This window comes from Cygnus olor, chromosome Z (genome assembly GCF_009769625.2).
Source record: "Cygnus olor isolate bCygOlo1 chromosome Z, bCygOlo1.pri.v2, whole genome shotgun sequence".
Taxonomy (NCBI): domain Eukaryota; kingdom Metazoa; phylum Chordata; class Aves; order Anseriformes; family Anatidae; genus Cygnus; species Cygnus olor.
In genome coordinates, this window is record NC_049198.1 from 53,118,704 (window position 1) to 53,136,272 (window position 17,569).

The 17,569-nt window shown below is 43.7% G+C and overlaps 1 protein-coding gene across 3 annotated transcripts; it reads right to left on the reverse strand.

The window, feature by feature from the left end:
• Positions 1–1,429: 1,429 nt before the first annotated feature.
• On the reverse strand, positions 1,430–14,837 carry CLTA (clathrin light chain A). 3 transcript variants are annotated; one of them, XM_040540072.1, is made up of 7 exons: positions 14,580–14,837; positions 8,743–8,780; positions 6,765–6,882; positions 5,619–5,730; positions 4,169–4,222; positions 2,905–2,940; positions 1,430–1,865 (listed from the first exon to the last, which is right to left on the reverse strand). In XM_040540072.1, the coding sequence occupies exons 1-7, from the start codon at positions 14,776–14,778 to the stop codon at positions 1,694–1,696; spliced, it is 729 nt and encodes a 242-aa protein (XP_040396006.1). In that variant the 5' UTR covers positions 14,779–14,837; the 3' UTR covers positions 1,430–1,693. The 3 variants fall into 3 exon arrangements, with proteins under 3 accessions (XP_040396006.1, XP_040396007.1, XP_040396008.1); XM_040540073.1 differs by lacking the exon at positions 2,905–2,940; XM_040540074.1 differs by lacking the exons at positions 2,905–2,940; positions 4,169–4,222 and having other exon boundaries at positions 14,580–14,835.
• Positions 14,838–17,569: the final 2,732 nt, after the last annotated feature.

Consider the following 17,569-nt stretch of genomic DNA (forward strand, 5'->3'; position numbering starts at 1 on the left):
TGATGAGATCTATGCGGTGATCAACTAGTTCCATAGCTCATTCTTTCAAATGACAGTAAATTCCAATTAGCATCTATTTTAGCATAGCACATAGCAGATAAGTGAATTTTATGCAATTAGGTTTTCACTATTAAATTTTATTTTAGAAGCCTGTATTTGCAAAACCTTGGGGTGATGGGAAGAATGAAGATTTTAGTCAAGCTGAATGCATAATTGGTTGAGGCTAACACTGAGTATCAGTGTTCAATGGACTTCCTGTGTGCTAGTCCTTTTAAACTCACCTGTGGTATTCCCATGTAGTTCAGAAAATATTTTCTTCCTTTAATCTCGAATGGTATTAAGCTCCCATACCTGTAGTCTGCTATCATTTTCGTCACCGCTCAACTGTATCTTGTGGGTACATTTATGAACATGAGAATAGTTCCATTTACTGTAGTTAACATTAGGACGCAACATACTTCAACTACTGAGGCCCAACTGGCAACCATTTCTTCAATGTATTATCCACCAAGGCAACAAGCTGCTAATAAAACAGAGTTGCTGTGCAACAGCTCCACAAATCTCAGCAAGCTTTAGTCAGCATCTGGAGCCCCCTTCAAACTGTTTGTACTAAGCTTCCAGCTCAGGCACAGAAGCTATTAAAGTAGCTCTCCTACACACCAGCTAAGGTGCTGTATCTGCCAGAGCAGGACAGGAATACAGCCTTTCTGAATGCTGATTGAGACTGGAGAGCCAAGGAAGGAACAGGACAAACTTTGGATGTGTTTGTTTCAAACCACTTTGGGAGAGAGCTCCAATCTAGTTGGTACAGAAGCAGGAGCACATTCTGAATCTCCAGTCCAGCACCACGATGAAAGCATCTGCAAGTCAGTATGGACAAGGACACTGTTCCAGACACACAAACTTCTGTACAACCCCAGAGCACAGCATTGCCTCTTCCTTGACAGCTCAGCTGCAGACAGCCTCCACATAGCAGAGCTCTGCATATGAAACCAGTGTTGAATAGTTACTCAGTGAAACAGGCAGTCCAACAAGCAGAATGTCAGCTTTAACTGTTCAGTGCCCTGTACCGCTTTTCTAGCCGAAGATCTACAGCTGGAGTGAGTCACTTAGAAAACTACCCAGAACTGCTTACCTGCAGAAGGTAGCGTCCTCAGTTCCACTAGAAAAGAAATAAGCTCCTTAACAAGCCTGCTGCTCCAGTTTCCCAAAGCTCCTGTCTTGTGTAATAAATTGGATAAGGAAGCAGTTTTAACTACAGCTCTCAGGAGCTTTAAGAACACTTAGAGATATGCAGGACATCCTCTAAGAAACTAGGAGTACTGCTGGCTGCCCCATCAATTAAGATAAATGTTTGCTCACACACAACTTAAAGACTCCCCATGAAAAAGGTGCAGGACAACTTCTCAATTCATCCAAAGTCAACACATTTTGCTGTTTAACAGATCTTTAATATCAGTAATGTTGGAAGTGACATCTCAGTGCAAACAGCACAGAGACTACAGTTCTGGAGGTTCTCCCAGACACGAAGGAAACACGAGGAAGAACATGCAATCAAACAATGATCAGCTCTAGATACATCATGAGGTTTGGTCCAAAAAAACATTGAAACAATTAATCCAATTACTGCAAACACAGCTTCTCTGAGTAAGGTTAAGATATTGCATTTGTAGTGTTTCCATTGTGCTTTCCTTCAGCGAACCAGCGGAGCCTGCTTGAGTGAGATGAGGACTGAACGCATGCGGGACACATCTTTAGCCTGCTTACTAGACTTGGGATTAAAGTCACAGAGCTGAGCCACACGTTCCCACTCAGTGCCCGGAAAAACATCTTCTGCATCATTCACAAAGGCTTCTTCCGCTGCCCTGAAAGCAATGCAATGCAGCTCGTGTTAATGCCCAGCATAAGGCACTCCTTCCCTCTTACAGGATGCAGTTTCTTTCAGTATGTTTCGTAAGGAATGTGACCTGACAGCTGCTTGTGAACATTATGGCTATTTAAGCTCCCACTGCCCCAACCCTGGAGATGGAAGTAGGTTGCAATAGTATGCTGTGCACAAGCAGTGCAGAGGATTGCTGTGTAAAATGTTGGAATACAGGTGTTTGGTTTTAAGAGTAGTTATTGAGTCTTTGCCTACAGGAGTCACCACACAAACTGCCAGAAAGTAAGGCACTCCTATGTAGGCTTTTTATTTATGAAGAAATGCCCAAGTCTCAACTATTTAAGCCTCTGCCACTTGATGGCTTGCTTTGGACACTTGCCAACTAGAAATTTACAGTTCCCTGCAAGCATGTCTTACAACAGATTCCATTTGAGGATTTAAATCAGCCCCAAGGCCTCCAGGCCATCATAAAACTATCTGCTGATGATTCCCAATGCTGTAGTGAAGCAGCATGAATCAAAAGGAATTTAAGTCACGAATCCCATGCCTGTGGGTGCTATAGTCTAAAGCACATCTCGGCAGAGAGGATGACTCATCTGGAGTCAGCTAGCAGGATAAACACATTTCTCCTGCTCTCTCACCCGGAGGATACTCTAAGGAGGCTTTTTACAGTATGTACAGGTTAGCGACAGTGCCTTCCCAGCAGTATCCTTTTGGCTTTTCTATGCTGCCAACAGCATTGCTTCAACGCACGTATAACACTCCAGCATCCAGTTTAGGTGATCTGTGGGGCCCTGGTAGCTGCCTGAGTGCAAGAGCAGTAAGCATTGAGAGATCAAACCAAATCCATCTACTCCAACAAGCAGTACAGAGAAAGCAGTGAGGATGACTCTCCCATGAGGGTTCAGCACTGTTCACAGGGATGGTGAGGTTACAGACACCACTGAAGACAAGGGTCACTACAACACTGCTACTTTATGTGACATGACACTTTAAGGGGCAGTGAAGATTTTTTACTTAACTGTTCTAGGCTGTAGCAAGGATGATTTATGTTTGTGCTTAAAGGTGAAGAGAAGAAAAGAAACAAGGAGAGAAAGTTTAAGTCAGATATAGAAAATGAGAATGAGTTTAATGCAGATGGTCAGCTGGCTCAACATGCACTAGTAGCTCGGCCTACATTCAGGAAACATGCTGCCAATTTTATTCTGCAGCACTTGCACTGCACATTTGCAATGGCTACAGGAAAATACGTGTTTTATTAGAAAGTCTAAGTCAACTCCAGAAGACTTCAGAACAAAGTCAAACACCACCTGTAAATCCATCATTTCACAAGTCTTGCTTTACATCCATCTACAATTAGGTAATGAGTTCCACACTGGACCTTCAATATAAATGCACTCAAGGCCACACCACGGCTCACCAGTACACCTTCTAAAGGTGTCACCTTAGAATCTGTGACATGGCCATCTTTCAATTCAAGTCTACAAATTAAGGGAAGAAATTAAAAGACATGAACAAGCCAATGAACATTGCAATCCTTCCACCCCACAGAAACTAGCATACTCATTGGGGCTTGAAAGTCATGGCTGTACTCTCAACTGGTCCATTAGTCTGGCAACAGGTCTACAAATAAGTGCTCAGTTCTGCCAGCAGCTAATGTTCATTTTCCAATACCACCTCCTTGTCCTTTTTATCTGTTCTAACAGTACCCTAAGTTCTACAGGCACCTTTTCTACCCTGATTTATGGCAGCTGATTCCTCCCCACCTTCTTTGGTTTGCAGAGCATTACATGCAAGGCTTGCTTGACTATTTTTTTGATTATATAGGCAAATGGCACAGATCAGGAGCACAATGCCTGTTACACAGAATGCAGAGTTGAACACTGTACTTCACTGTGGAAGCGACCAGGACTAAATACAGCACCCACATGAGACTACATGTGACATTAACCCATACATACAAAGTATCTTGCTAAGCAGTGCTCACTGGCCTATAAAGCCAGTGAACTGTAAAGTACCTTATCTTACAGACTACTGAACTCACTAACAAAATGCCAGTGGTATGTGTACGACATGACTTAAAGGTGTTGGATGTTGCACAGATTCCCACAGGAAAACTGACTGATCTGCAGCATTAAGTGCTGTGCAAAAGTAAAGGCTGTTTACGTATTCTAGCTTCTACTGGCCTGAAATACTCAGCAGAAGTCACACTTGGTCATTCAGCACTATGTCTGAACCTCCTCATTACCTAGTTACTAGCAAACAATTAGTAGTTAAGCAACATACACATAACCAATCACATCAGCGAAGGGTTGTTTGTAGAAAGCTTCATCTGCCACCCTAGGCAGCAAGTAGTCCAACAGGCAGGCAAGCAGGCAGGAGAAAAGAGATAAGGATGAGAAGTACAGAACACAGCTGAAGGCAGTTTTTAAAAGTGCATTAATCTCATATTGCCTAGACCTCACTCTAACAGGGAAGCCACGACTACCACATGGAATGTACCAGTAAGGACACTGACTCACAGGGGCAGCATAAAAACTCTATGTCCTAGGAAGTTGGGACCAGCTACCTTAGGGCAAGCCCCAGTGTTAGCGTTAAACTACTTCCAGTGGACAGAGACTAATTAGAGAGATCTCACCAGGCTGATGAGAACACCAAACACTCCCAGAGCAATGCTTTACTTCCATGATCACAGCTCTTGTTAAGTGGGCCCTTCTCCTGAACGCACACCCTGAGCTCAAACTCTGTCCAAGATAAAGCTATGGGGATATCATGAGATCTTGCCACTGCTTGTATGAATGGCAATCCTGTTTTCTCTTCAAACTATCAGAAAGACTGTACCTCAGGGAATGAAAGCGTCAAATCCATAATTTTGTAGGATATATAGGCCTCCTTTCCTCCGTTAGTAAGTCTAGTAGTCCTAGGTAAGCTAGGACTACTTCTGACAAGCCTGCTGGCTATTTAGATAGGAAAAATGGCATTTCAAAAAACAGTTCAGCTTGATGACTCTGGGTTCCCAAAGTATAAAGTAGCCCTGATGACTACCTGGACAAAAATGACACTGGCAGCCCTAAGTCAGAAGTGAAGATCTAAGTCAGGACTACCATATTTACCTTTATGGAGCCAGAAGTCAAAATTCTGCAGGGAGCTTCTAAGGAACTGTAAGAATTTACTAGACTGCAGCTAAGCCATTAGTTTCTGCTCCACATCCCATAATGAAACAATTCAAGCCTTAAATGTAATAATTTAAATAGTCATCATTTAGTTCTTCCCTAGCAGTACTCAGGGTATTTCTCAAACACTTCCACATGAAACAGTCCAAGGTTTTAAGATACCTAATGAAACAAGTGGCAGCAAAGTTAACTAGAAGGCCACTTCCGTGTTTTTGAGAGGTAGTGAGTCAGATTGCTAGTTGCATGGTGGTCACTGAAGGCCTGTGCAGCTAGGTACGTACAAACAAGTAGGCAGACTGATAAACTCTGGCCAAGTTCAAACTTTTTGTCTTAAGGACATAAATAATTCTGGTTCATTATCTTAACACTTTCACTTACTATTCTTGGACACAGAATCTAGACTTTAAGATAACTTAGAGAAGAGTTTACCAGTGGACACCCATCTCTTAGAGAGGTTACTGAAGCGGGATGAAGAATTAGTGCTAGACGTTCTAACCTTTCCCCCCACCCAATCACTTTCACAGACAGTAGCACAGGTCTTCAAATAGCTGGAGAAATCTTACCTGTTGCTGGCTTTTGTTTTCTGGAGCTTTTCATCTTGCCTGGCATACCACTCCTCCAACTCCTTTATTGCTTTCTCTTTCCATTCTGCTTCCTGCTTTCGTGAGTTAGCATCTAAACATTTAAGAATTAATCTGTCAGACATATTTGTTCTACTTAGATCTTGCTAATACTTCAGCTGATGGTTCACAGTGCACCGTAGTGCAGATTGTTGCTTGATCCACTCAAATACGGGTTAGAAGGTTTCCTGATTTAGGCCATGAGAAGTCCAATGCCCTCAGAATTCAGAGGGTTAACTAAACAGAATGCCTGTGCTGCAGACAGTCTACTTCAGTCTAGGCTAAGAATCTGTAGACTAATTTTGATTCAGTAACTCCACAAACTCTTCAGAAACAGTCACCTTGCTATGGTAGTACTAGAACAAAGCTCAGAGTAAGGCCTCTGCATTAGACAAAATGAGGGAGCGTGATACTCAGCTTGCTTTTACACCCAGCCCACAGCTCAGGACAAATTCATCTGCTGTAACCAGTACAGAAGAGAAACAACAGGCTCAGCTGTATCTGGAATCACATTGTATACAAAGTTTTCCTAACAGTTTCAAGGCAGTGTCTCCTCCCAAACGGAACTGGAAAGCACACCATTTTGTAGGCTCCTAGAAGCTGTCCACAGGTAGGTGTCACTTAATTTGATAGCTTGATTTAGTTACAAGTCCATTACTTAAGTTAGCTATTAGGTTAAATCTACGTAACAGATGGCCTCCATCACAAAATTCTTTTCCCTTGCTCAGAGAGCAATCTTCTCCCTTGCAAAAAAAAGTGCTGATGGTTGTTGCATTAACTCACCCTTTTCTGCTGATAAAAGCTGTTTGTTTTCTGTTACAGGACTGAGGAACAGCTTATTGGTAAGTAAAGGGCAAGCCACTTGAACATTCCTGGATCAAGGTTCAGCGATCCACTTGCTTGCTGGATCCTACCTACACTAATATTAACAGTCTGCTTACCAGAAGACTCATCCCCCAAGCTTCCTGCTCAAGCACCAAGTTATGCTCCAAGGAACTAGCAACCACAGTTTGAGAAGTTTGCCTGCTCAAGAAGCTGCCGCTTCTGAGTCACCAGCAAGAACACTACTGCAACAAACACCCTCCTTACCAAGCTGCTCCAGGCGCTCCTTTTGCTCCTCTCTCCACTTACGAATACTCTCTGGTTCTGACTGCAGTCGATCTACTTGTGATATGGCAGCATAGCAGTCTGTTGGACCATTACTCTCCTTAAAGGGAAGAAATAATCACATCATTTACTCATTACAGCTGGAGATTTCAGCTAATTGCCTGCAAGCTACATAAAAGTAGACACCATCTGAACTGAGCACATGACATTCACTATACCACATCTTCACCATTACAATGAAAAATTTCTTGCCACAAATTACAGCAGGATTGCTGCAAATTAATATAGGGCTGCCTCTGGGAATTTAAGATCAAACAAATTCAAGCTGACTAGGAATTCAAACTATGCCAGAGCTCTATGCCTGAAGAAAGCAGAAGACAGTGCCTAGTGCCTCAGCATGCAGTTGCAGGCCTACAGATCCTCCAGCTCATTTCACCTTAAGTGTCTGCTATGAAAGTAATTTTTCAATTTTTTTTTTGGTTTTGTGCACAGGAGTTTAAAATGTTCTTTGTAACTTGCATTTGTCTACTTCAGAAAAATGTGTAAACCTTACAGGAAGTTGGCTTTTAATATCAGTCAAAGGCATTACAGAATTCGTATTGTTGTAAGCAGCTATGTTAAACAGGATGCAGTTTAACATTTAAGCAACAAAACAGTCCAAGTACTAGCATACTTTTCACCATACAATAGTTCAAAGACTTGCAATGAATAGTGTAATTAATGTACCAGACTTCCAAAACTAATATAGTGCTTTTTGCCGCAGAGCGTACTCCAACAGTTTTTACAGGTTCACCCTACCCTGAACAGATGAAATACCACTGCTGATAGTACTAGATTGCAGTTCATGGCAGGTGTGGCTACATCCTGCCATTCTCTGGGCCTCTTATAGTCATCAAAATGAAGGAATAATGCAAAGATAATGAGGAAGGTTGGTACAACAGCACCAGGTATCACACTGAACTCAAAACAAAATAAATTGGCCAGTTGCAGGGATAAATGAGTTACAGGTGGCTGAAAGAAATTATGTATAGCCCATTCTGTCTGTTCTTCCACATTAAGAGGAGGCTCCATCAAACAAAACAGTTGATTAATTAGAACTGCAAATAATCAAAATATTTCATCTACCTTTTACCATGTAATGAGGCACAGAGGACCAATAAGAAGCAGTTTTCCTACCAACCTCACAGCAACAGTGAGGACAAAAATATTAGTAGCAGTGAAAGTAGCTTATGTCTCCAGCAGCCTGTGTTCACTTAAAAGTCTATGGAAAAGTAGCTCATACGCTGTGTCCTTTCCAAGCGTTTACTTAAGCAGCACTATTCAAGCAACTCTCACAGCAGGAAGCAGCCATGCTTTAGCCAAACTTGTCTTAAATGCAGCTGCAATGCAGCGACTGCCTTAACACACCCTATTTCTCCCTGACACTGATAAAGCAAGCATCTCCTTTTGTTATTACCATGCCTAACATGCTTTCATAATATGACTGAGCTATCTAGCCAGCAGTTCAATTTCATGCAACTATATGTCACTAAGAAATGTGTAATGTTTTCAGTCAGTTCCTTATAAGACCAATGCTGGTAAGACAACCAGGATATATGAGCTATCCTTAAAGAATAAGCAATTTAGAAAACTGCTTTAAAGTAGTCAGAACATGCTTTGTTCAGTTTATTAGCCAGTGGCAAGTCAATGTTAAGCCATCCTACAATATGTCAACCTGCTCAGAGTGGTTATGTCCCATTCAGACATAATTCAAAATGGACAGCTGCTTTAAGTTGACTGCAAATTCAGAGGAGAGCACAATATGGGGCGTAACATGAGATGAGCTATCAGAATAGAAGTTCCTCTTGAGACATGAGGTACAAGCAAATTAGATAAGGGCAATTGGAAGCATGAGCCTAGACTGAGGTAAAATCCTTACAGCAGAACAGCACATTCTAGATACAGACTCATTCTACCTTACCTGATAGACATCTCCATTAATCATTCCATCAACAGCACCTGTAAAGAAATGACTACAGTTTAGCCACTTGAGAAAAACAATACCACTGGGTTTATTGACTACCGTAACTTGTAGGGAAAGCTATACTGCAGTATCCAATGTGGGAGTTATGTAAATGCTTGTCACTTAATACCTCACAGGGTCATTTCCTTATCTCTGCACTTTTACTCCTCTTCCAGACAGGCACAAGGGACAGTGAGCCATCATTCTTTGAAACCCACAATACAAAGTCAGCTCTTCACCACAGGATCACACCACAGGCTACATAAAGAGCAGAACTGATATTACTGAGCAGCTGCTACAGGGAATGTCCACAAGTTACTCCCACTTTCTCTCCTGTCTTCAAAAATTAGTAATAAACAACTGTTCAGAAGTTAAGCAGCATGACCTACACTTCCATCTACCTGGAAGACTAACAATCCAGTATGGCAACACTTTGTAAATATTAGCATCGTTTAGATAGTTCCTGATTCCTAGTTAATTCAAAAGTTATAGCTAACATTCCTACCAAAAAAACTCAGCTATCTTCTGCTATCATATTTGATAGCTTTCTACTTCAGCTGCAGCATTATTCCTTCCAAAGTGACATTGGCAGTACAGCCTTAGGAATGTGACCAGCTGCAACCTTTGCCACAGCTTAGAATTTCATCTTGAACAAAGATGTGAGAACACATATCAATTTTGAGACAAACATTTGAGCTTATGAAACCATTTAAATCACCAGACTATGCAAAATGCACTAAGATTTTCAGGAACTGCTAAGTCTCAGCAAGGCACCTTTCTGGAATAGTGGTATGTTACGGCTGTCTGTGTAAGGTAACAAGTCATGTCACTAACAGCTCTGCCTCACCCATAACAATACCCAGCACACACTGACTTGGGCAGTGTCAGCTGCAAGTAACAACACTGCTAAATAGGTCTAGGAAGACTTCAGCCCACAAAGGAAATACGCTGACACTCCACACCACTTGAAGATGCCCCCGCTGTCCGCCTTTTTCTGCTGAGCTGGAATTAGAGCTAAGCCAGGGTCCGTAACTCCTTCCGACAGGAGCAGCTTGGCTCAGCCAGCTGCCCACTCTGCCTGACCTGGGAGGAGCAGGGAGCAGCTCACACCTTCAGACACAGTCACTCTGCAGACAGAATTTGGTTGCCACGACACCCAGGAAAGGCTAGCCTTGAACTAGAGGTGGTTCTCCTCTCCAGCAGGAAGGCAGCTGCTCCATGAGGCGTACTCCATGGGGAGCACTGACTCGCCAGCTAGGCGAGCGGGTTTAGTCTTGAAGATTTTTCCAAGAACCGTGATAATACAAGTAGGTTTGCCACCCTAACAAAGAGAAAGCATTCATCAATGTCTTTAGCACTCAGGCTGGTAGACCATGGAGGTGAAAGGAAAAACATTCTTGCTGAGAGCTGCAGCTGAGGAACAGATGTTTGTCTTAAGACTGCTTTCTTCTGCTTGGAAACAGCTGCTAACTGGTGCTGCAGAAAGTGTTTTCAGAGAGCACACAAGTCAGAAACATTAAAAATACTAAAACAAACTTTCTATCTGTTTTAAGCTCCCTAGAACTTGTGATTAAGATGCCAAGTCAGCATGCTGACTGCGCATACTGCCAGCTGAAGATGAAATGGTTCTGTATCAACATCCTATCACATGCCAAGACAAGCACACTAACTGGAACAGAACCAATGGTCAAATATTCTCTTTTCAGCTCTCCAGTCTCAGTGTTTGTGTAATTCAGTATGAATTGCTTCATCTCAGTAAGCAAAGCTAGCTACATGCCAGATTTTTGTTCATAGAAATATGTTATTTTGTACCTGGCTTCCTCCAGACGAAGCCTAAATACCATTATTACTATCATGCTTTCATCAACCACAAACAATGAGTTGTCTACTGGCTTCAGAGTCCATCCAATCCCAACACAGTACTGCATCTTGAAGCTCATAAGTTAACACCACGCTTTTTGAAAAAGTTAGGAATAAATATCCCACATTCCTCGGTGTTTGCTTCTGGACTTAAGATAAGCACAGAACATGTCCAAGCATCTGTGGTTCTGCGACGTGCTGACAACAGGGTAACCAACTTCCCACACAGCTACTTCCCAGATGTTTTCGGAGTCTGCTGATACGGATGAAGCTCTCCCCACCAGCCCAATCTGCATAGACAGAAGACAAACAGCAGCCAAGCTTGCCAGACACAGACAGCTAGAATCAGTGCCCTCCACATGTCCTACAGCTTACTGAAGAAAGGTCTGGGTATCCTGAAGATAAACACAACAGTTTTGTCCCTTTGGTTCTACAAGTCAACAAGCAGTGAATTTGCCAAATTAAGCTTCTAGCTGAAAGGAACAGCCAAGGAAGTTAACGCAACTTCAAAACAGGGCAGACCAAACAGTTGACGCCGGATTTGGATATAAGTTATTCCTTCGGCATTGACCTCTTTCTGGTAGCACTATGCAAGAGCTACAGACCAGTTCCAAGACCAAAGCACAGGTTTAACCAAGGACTAGTTGACATGCTCCTCCTTTCATGTCAACTTTAATACTGAATGTGGACAGTAACTAAGCTGCCAGAAGCTTACTGTAATGGCCATCAGCTACTGCCAGGAATTGCTTTCAAGTAATATTACACTCTGGTGTAAAACAGTTTGCTTAGCCTTATTCAGTAGCATCCCTAACTTTTATTGATGATGCAATAGATGAGTGCTACCAGAAGTGTTAGAGGCAGGACTGTGCAGAGTTATCACTTGTAACAAGTCCAAGCAGTTCCTACCTCATGGATGAGCCCCTCCTGAAGTCCTTGTATTCGGCTACACTTTGGACAATGTCCTGCATGCAGGAGAAATGAACTTCAACCATACATATAAAAGTAGTACTTATGAGCTACTTTTGGCATCCCTTTTAGACACAGTATTCTACTTCTTCACTGCTACTTCAAGGGGACTCGTAAGCCATAGTTAAAACAACAGAAGAACACAGCTTCCCTTTCACCTGTCTCTCATCCATAAGAGGATAAAAAGATTCTTCTAAAAAGTAGTTGTTTTGGTTTTGTTGTTTGCTCAGGTTTTGTGTTTTGTTGTTTTTTTCTTGTGTGTGTTTTTTTTTAAGTTAGTGATGCAAGAAACTGAGAAATAAATATGTTTTCTATCTATTTCTCAAGCCTGTGTGTAATATAAAGACAAATGGGTCAGAAAGAGGGCTTATCTCCTTGTTGGTTCTGGCCTGCTGTCCCAGCGAAAATTAGAGTCGTTTTCAATATATTCATTAGGCTGATCCTAGATCACACTTCTGGGCAGTAATGCCGCACACCTCTATAACACTGTGCTGTAAGTGCTTCTGTAACTTCACAGCACACATAGCATTCCCTTTTAAAGGGCAAAATAGATTTTTCTACCATGAAATTCACAATCAAATACTATAACCAAAAAATTGCAAATACAAGTTAAATAGATCTCTCCAAATATATTACACCTTTCTCAATGTTATCTTACAGTGCCTTGAAGCCTAAAGACAGGGATTGCATAGCAAAACCTATGGCACTGACTGTTCAAACTGTTAAGAAGTATCAACAGCCACTAACAAGTAACTCATTCGGTCTGCAGTGCTAACTAGAGAAAGGACGAAACAATTCTTTCCCTAACGATATTTTCAAGCAAATTCATATTCAGTCCCTGAGAGAATATTAAATGCTATGAGCTGTTATGGTTTATGGACAAACCACCAAATGCAATTAAGTTCCTTAATTCCTAGAGAGGCTTACGAGCCTCTCCAGGAGGTAGAGAGACATCATTCATTCAAGTTCACATAAAAGTGACAGAGCTCAAAACTGAAGCTGTTTGAGACCAGGCAGCCTACATTAAACTTGAGTAATGTTTTCATTATTAACACACAAAAACACTTGCCTCTGAATGTTCTTCTCAGTAAGAAACTACCTGACAAGCTGTCACGGGGTCTTTACACTGATACACAGGTTCCAAAAGGCAGACACTTCAACCCAAACACATCCACTCCTGATGAAAGGACACAGCAAGTGAACTGTTCTAACTGATTTATCACTGACAAGGGGATCCCATAAGAGACCAAGATACTAATAACTAGACAACAGCTTTATATTGCTTTATTTATACAGTATTTTTTGTCTTCTGAAACGGTGATTATGCTTTCCCTTTCAAGGGAAAACAAGATTAATTTTCATACACCCGGGAAACTTGAACAGAATGGCTACTTACATAATAAACGGTCGAATGGGACAGGCCAGCAGTCCAGCCCTGACCACAGCACTATGAAGTGATGCTCTGTGAGACCAGGTGAGCTTGGCAACTTTCTGCCACTTCCCCCATACTCACTCAGTATTCAATATAACTACAATTAACAGGACTATACACTAATACCTGTTTGCACGGGCATAAGCTCCTGGAGTTCACCACTGTCCATGAGAATGTTTTTGTTTTGTTCTTTTTTTAACAGGCTGCAATGTAAACACATTGTTGTATGAGATAGCACATCCCTCAGAAGTACATTACATGAAGCTGTGACTGCTTCTCAGTAGTTGAAGTTAAGATCTAGTTAAGGTCTTCAAACTCCAGTTGAGAGTTGCCTCAGTTACAGCTCTTCCCCCAGTATCGAGGAAGAAAATTTATCCAGCAGCAGATCCATAAGTCAGGAGTTCAAGAAGGTTAAAAAAAGTAAATCCACAAATCCCTGACCACAGTGCTTACGGACTTACCTAAGGACTTATATAAATTCAAGAAGAAATTTGCATTCACTTACTTAACTTAATTACAAAATTGTTTAATAAACTAGCATGGACTAGAGCTGTCTGATGTTTGTTAGGATGCTGACTGGATCACAAGAAATCTCAAAGACAAATGCCAACATAAGTCATTAATTCATACGTCCCCATGGCTGAACAAGCACATTTTGCACTGCTGCAATTTGCACTTTAATTTTTTTTTTAACTGGTAGAGTAGAGGCTCCAACAGCCAGCAAATGAAGGTTGTATTAAAAAGGAGACCACCAAAGGTTCACAAGCAGAATCTGCTATGCCTATGTAACAGGCCAGAGGATAAACACAATCCCAAAACATGTTAAACAGCAAGATGACATACTGATCACACCTAGACTTCACAGATCAAATTATTATATCCATTATGATTTTTTTTTTCTACAAGTTCTCCAATAACAGTTTCACTTCTTCAAACACAGCTTAACTACTTTCACATTTTAACCCAATCTGGAAGCATTTAACAAGCTGACTTTTTGAGAAGAAATCACACTGCAAGAGCCACACTGCACGCATTTGGGGAAGGCGGTGGGACTAGATGGCTCTGGCAGCTGGGAGAGGCTAGCATCCAACAACTTCCCTTAAAGAACTCAGTCCTCAAGGAGATTGTTTTTATATTCTAGCATCTTTTTTGAATATAAAGGGTATGTAAGGCTTTTACGGGGGGAAAAAAGCGGTGTGTGAGGTGTATGAAAGGGGGAGTAAAAGCGATGTGTGAGGTGCACGAAAGGAGGGAGTTGTGTGCTATTTCTGCCCTATATAAAAGGAAGTCAGGCTGCATCTACTAGCACAGGATGGTTTTCTGATAACCCCCCTCGCACCCCAGCGCTCAGGGAAGCCGCTCCAACACCACCAACCCCTTCAACACCCAGCCTCCAGCCCCCATGCCCCAAACCCGACGAGATAACCGACTCCTGAGGGCCGTGTCACCACCCCAGGGGCAGGCCATGCCGCCGGGTACGAAGGTCGCGGCGGGGCCCTGCCGCAGGCCCTGAGGTGCCGCCCGCCCCGAGCCGTACCGGGAGCGAATCCGTCGGCGGCCTGCAGCGCGGGCGGCACGTCGCCGCTGTCCAGGATGCCGTACCCCTCGTCGCTCTCGATGCCCGCGATCTCGTTCTCCTGCTGCGCCAGGAAGGCGGCGGCCGGGTCCTCCTCGGCGCCGTCCAGCGCGCCGTTACCGGCCGGCTGCGCGCCCATCACCTCCGCGTCCGACGACATGGCGGCGGCAACGGCGGCAACGGGCTTCCGGCACCGCGCCCCGGCCACAAATCGGCGCGAAAGGGGCGGGGCCTCCGCCGCCACCAATGGGAGGGCAGCGCCGCCCCGGGGAGGGGCCAATCGGCGGCGAGGAGGGGGCGGGCCCGGCCGTTAACGGGCGTTAACGGCCGCCACCGGGTGCTGTGCGCTGAGGGGCGCGGCCGTTGGCGCAGGGCAGCCCCGCGGGGAGGGAGGGAGAGAGGGCGGCGGGGCACCGGTGTGATCGCTCCGGCCTTTTGCGCTATTTTGCAGTGTTTTTGCACCATCAAAACCGTTATTTTTGTTCCTGCTGCCTTACCCTGCAAAGCAGGGCAGGATGCATTGCTTTCTAAAGGCAGATGCCACACCTTGGGGACCACCATGGGCTTATAGCCCACAGTAGTGCCCTTTGTAATTCCTGTGTCACGCTGAGGAGAGCTTAGTAGGGGAACAACTTAATGGAAAGACCAAACGACAACCAGACTCCAAAATACTTCCAGTACAGTGCAGTTTCTCCCCATTCTGTGCACTGGGATGACACACAATTCTCATTTCCAAATCTACCGTGCTCTATTTCACAAGATGTTTTCGAGCACTTACCAAAACAAGGGACTGCAGTTACATACTTCCAGCACTTTAAGGAAATGGTTTCAATGATTTTAATGGAATTTTTATTGACTACTCCAGACCAGTTTTGATTTATGAAATTAAAGATTTAGTAGAATAGACATCTCCAGTGCAGAAAATGTAAATGCAAGTGCTTTCAGCTGCCTGTTAACCCATTCAGCATGCAAATGAGACAGGCAGTGTCCAGCTGACATCTGGGCAGGAAGCACATCTCAGGGAATCTCTCCAACTAGAGCTTTATTTCTCAGGAGCTGGTAGCTCCAGCAATGAGAAAGGGAGGGCACACACACTGCCTGGGGTCTGGTCCAAGCCCATTGAAATCAATGAAAAGACCCCCTCAACCTGCTGATGGCTCACAACTATCAAGCTACAGACAGGAGTTTGAAAAAAAATAATATTTTTTTCCAGTTAAATTAACCTAATGTTTTACAACTAGACTCCTGTGTCTGAAAGGTGATAGCTACTTTGCTTGCTGCTCCTCCACAAGTCACAGGAGCCAAGGAGAATGAGCTGGAGTGGCACAGGGAGCTTACAGCACCTGCCTGCCTCACAGCAGCTGCCCTGCGCACCATTTAACATCCAGCAGCAAGCTCCCTCACCGCAGACGTGTAGAGATCTCTGAGCACTTGCTGACTTGGGCAGTGTCAGCTGCAAGTAACAACGCTGCTAAATAGGTCTAGGAAGACTACAGCCCACAAAGGAAATACGCTGACACTCCACACCACTTGAAGATGCCCCCGCTGTTCGCCTTTTTCTGCTGAGCTGGAATTAGAGCTAAGCCAGGGTCCGTAACTCCTTCCGACAGGAGCAGCTTGGCTCAGCCAGCTGCCCACTCTGCCTGACCTGGGAGGAGCAGGGAGCAGCTCACACCTTCAGACACAGTCACTCTGCAGACAGAATTTGGTTGCCACGACACCCAGGAAAGGCTAGCCTTGAACTAGAGGTGGTTCTCCTCTCCAGCGGGAAGGCAGCTGCTCCATGAGGCGTACTCCATGGGGAGCACTGACTCGCCAGCTAGGCGAGTGGGCTTGAAGTGTCTCACCCTTACTTCATATGCATATTGACAGACATGTTGTTACCTTCTACACGGCCTCCACAACCACAGCAAACCAACACTGCCTCCAGTTTACCACACTGATTTGTTGCCATGAGAATTTGAACTGGATGGAATAATGAGGAGATGCTGTTGGTAGTGTCTGCAATGTGGTAAAACACAAAGGTCTCAAGATAAGAGGTGCAGCTGCTTTTCAAAGAACACCCATAAGTAGAAAGTAAAGCAGAAATGTACATATAACTAGTACACGTGCTGCAGTGCTGCTACTTTTTGTTGCTGTTACAGCTGCATCTCTAATCTTCACACCAGTGCATGGTATTCGAGAAGAACCTGAGTAAGTAGAGTGTAGAGGACAGAGGTTGTTCAATGCCTAAGGGAAGCTCAGAGCTGTACAAAGATGAACTGTACAGAGAGAGGGACAGACTGTTGGAGCAGAAAAGTCATATGACAACAGGTGGGGGAGGAGTGGTATAAAAGCCATCTTTGCAGTGATGGGCACAAGATGCTTGAAATGATACGACTGAAGATGTAAAACCATAAAATTGAAGTCAGAGGAACATGAGATTATGAGACCCCAATTTTAATGGAATGACTGAGGCAAAACAACACAGAGAAAAGAATGCAATGTAGAGGTTTTGATAAGGAACAAGACATTAAGAGTTGCTTTGTTTTTATCATAAGTAGTGGCAGATCAATCACAGAATTGTTTAGTTTGGAAGGGACCTCCTGAGGTTGTCTATTCTGACATGCCTGTTCAAGCAGCATCACCAAGAACCCCGTGTTCCGGACTGTGTCCAGTTGGGGTTTGAGTAGTTCCACAGATGGAGACTGCAGCCCTTCTGGGAACCTCTTTGATTGTTTGACCATCTTCACAATAAGAAAGTGTCTTCTTGTCTTCAGCTTGAATGCTCTTATATTTTTATCTTTATTTGTGCCTATTGGCTCCTGTCCTGTCAGTAGGCTCTACAGAGAAGAACCTGGATGTCCCTTCTCCATGAAGCCTCATCAGGCTGTTATACACGTTGGTAAGATCTCCCTGAACCATCACTTCTCCAGGCTAAACTGTCTCAGCTCTCACTGGGGGAGGACTGA

Coding starts and splice junctions, on each gene's coding strand:
- CLTA (XM_040540072.1), bottom strand. CDS start 14,778: ATGTCGTCGGACGCGGAGGTGATGGGCGCGCAGCCGGCCGGTAACGGC. Junction 6,883..8,742: donor TTAATGGAGATGTCTATCAG/GTAAGGTAGAAT, acceptor CTTCCCTTTAAG/GAGAGTAATGGTCCAACAGA. Junction 1,866..2,904: donor CCTTGCTACAGCCTAGAACA/GTTAAGTAAAAA, acceptor CATTGCTTTCAG/GGCAGCGGAAGAAGCCTTTG.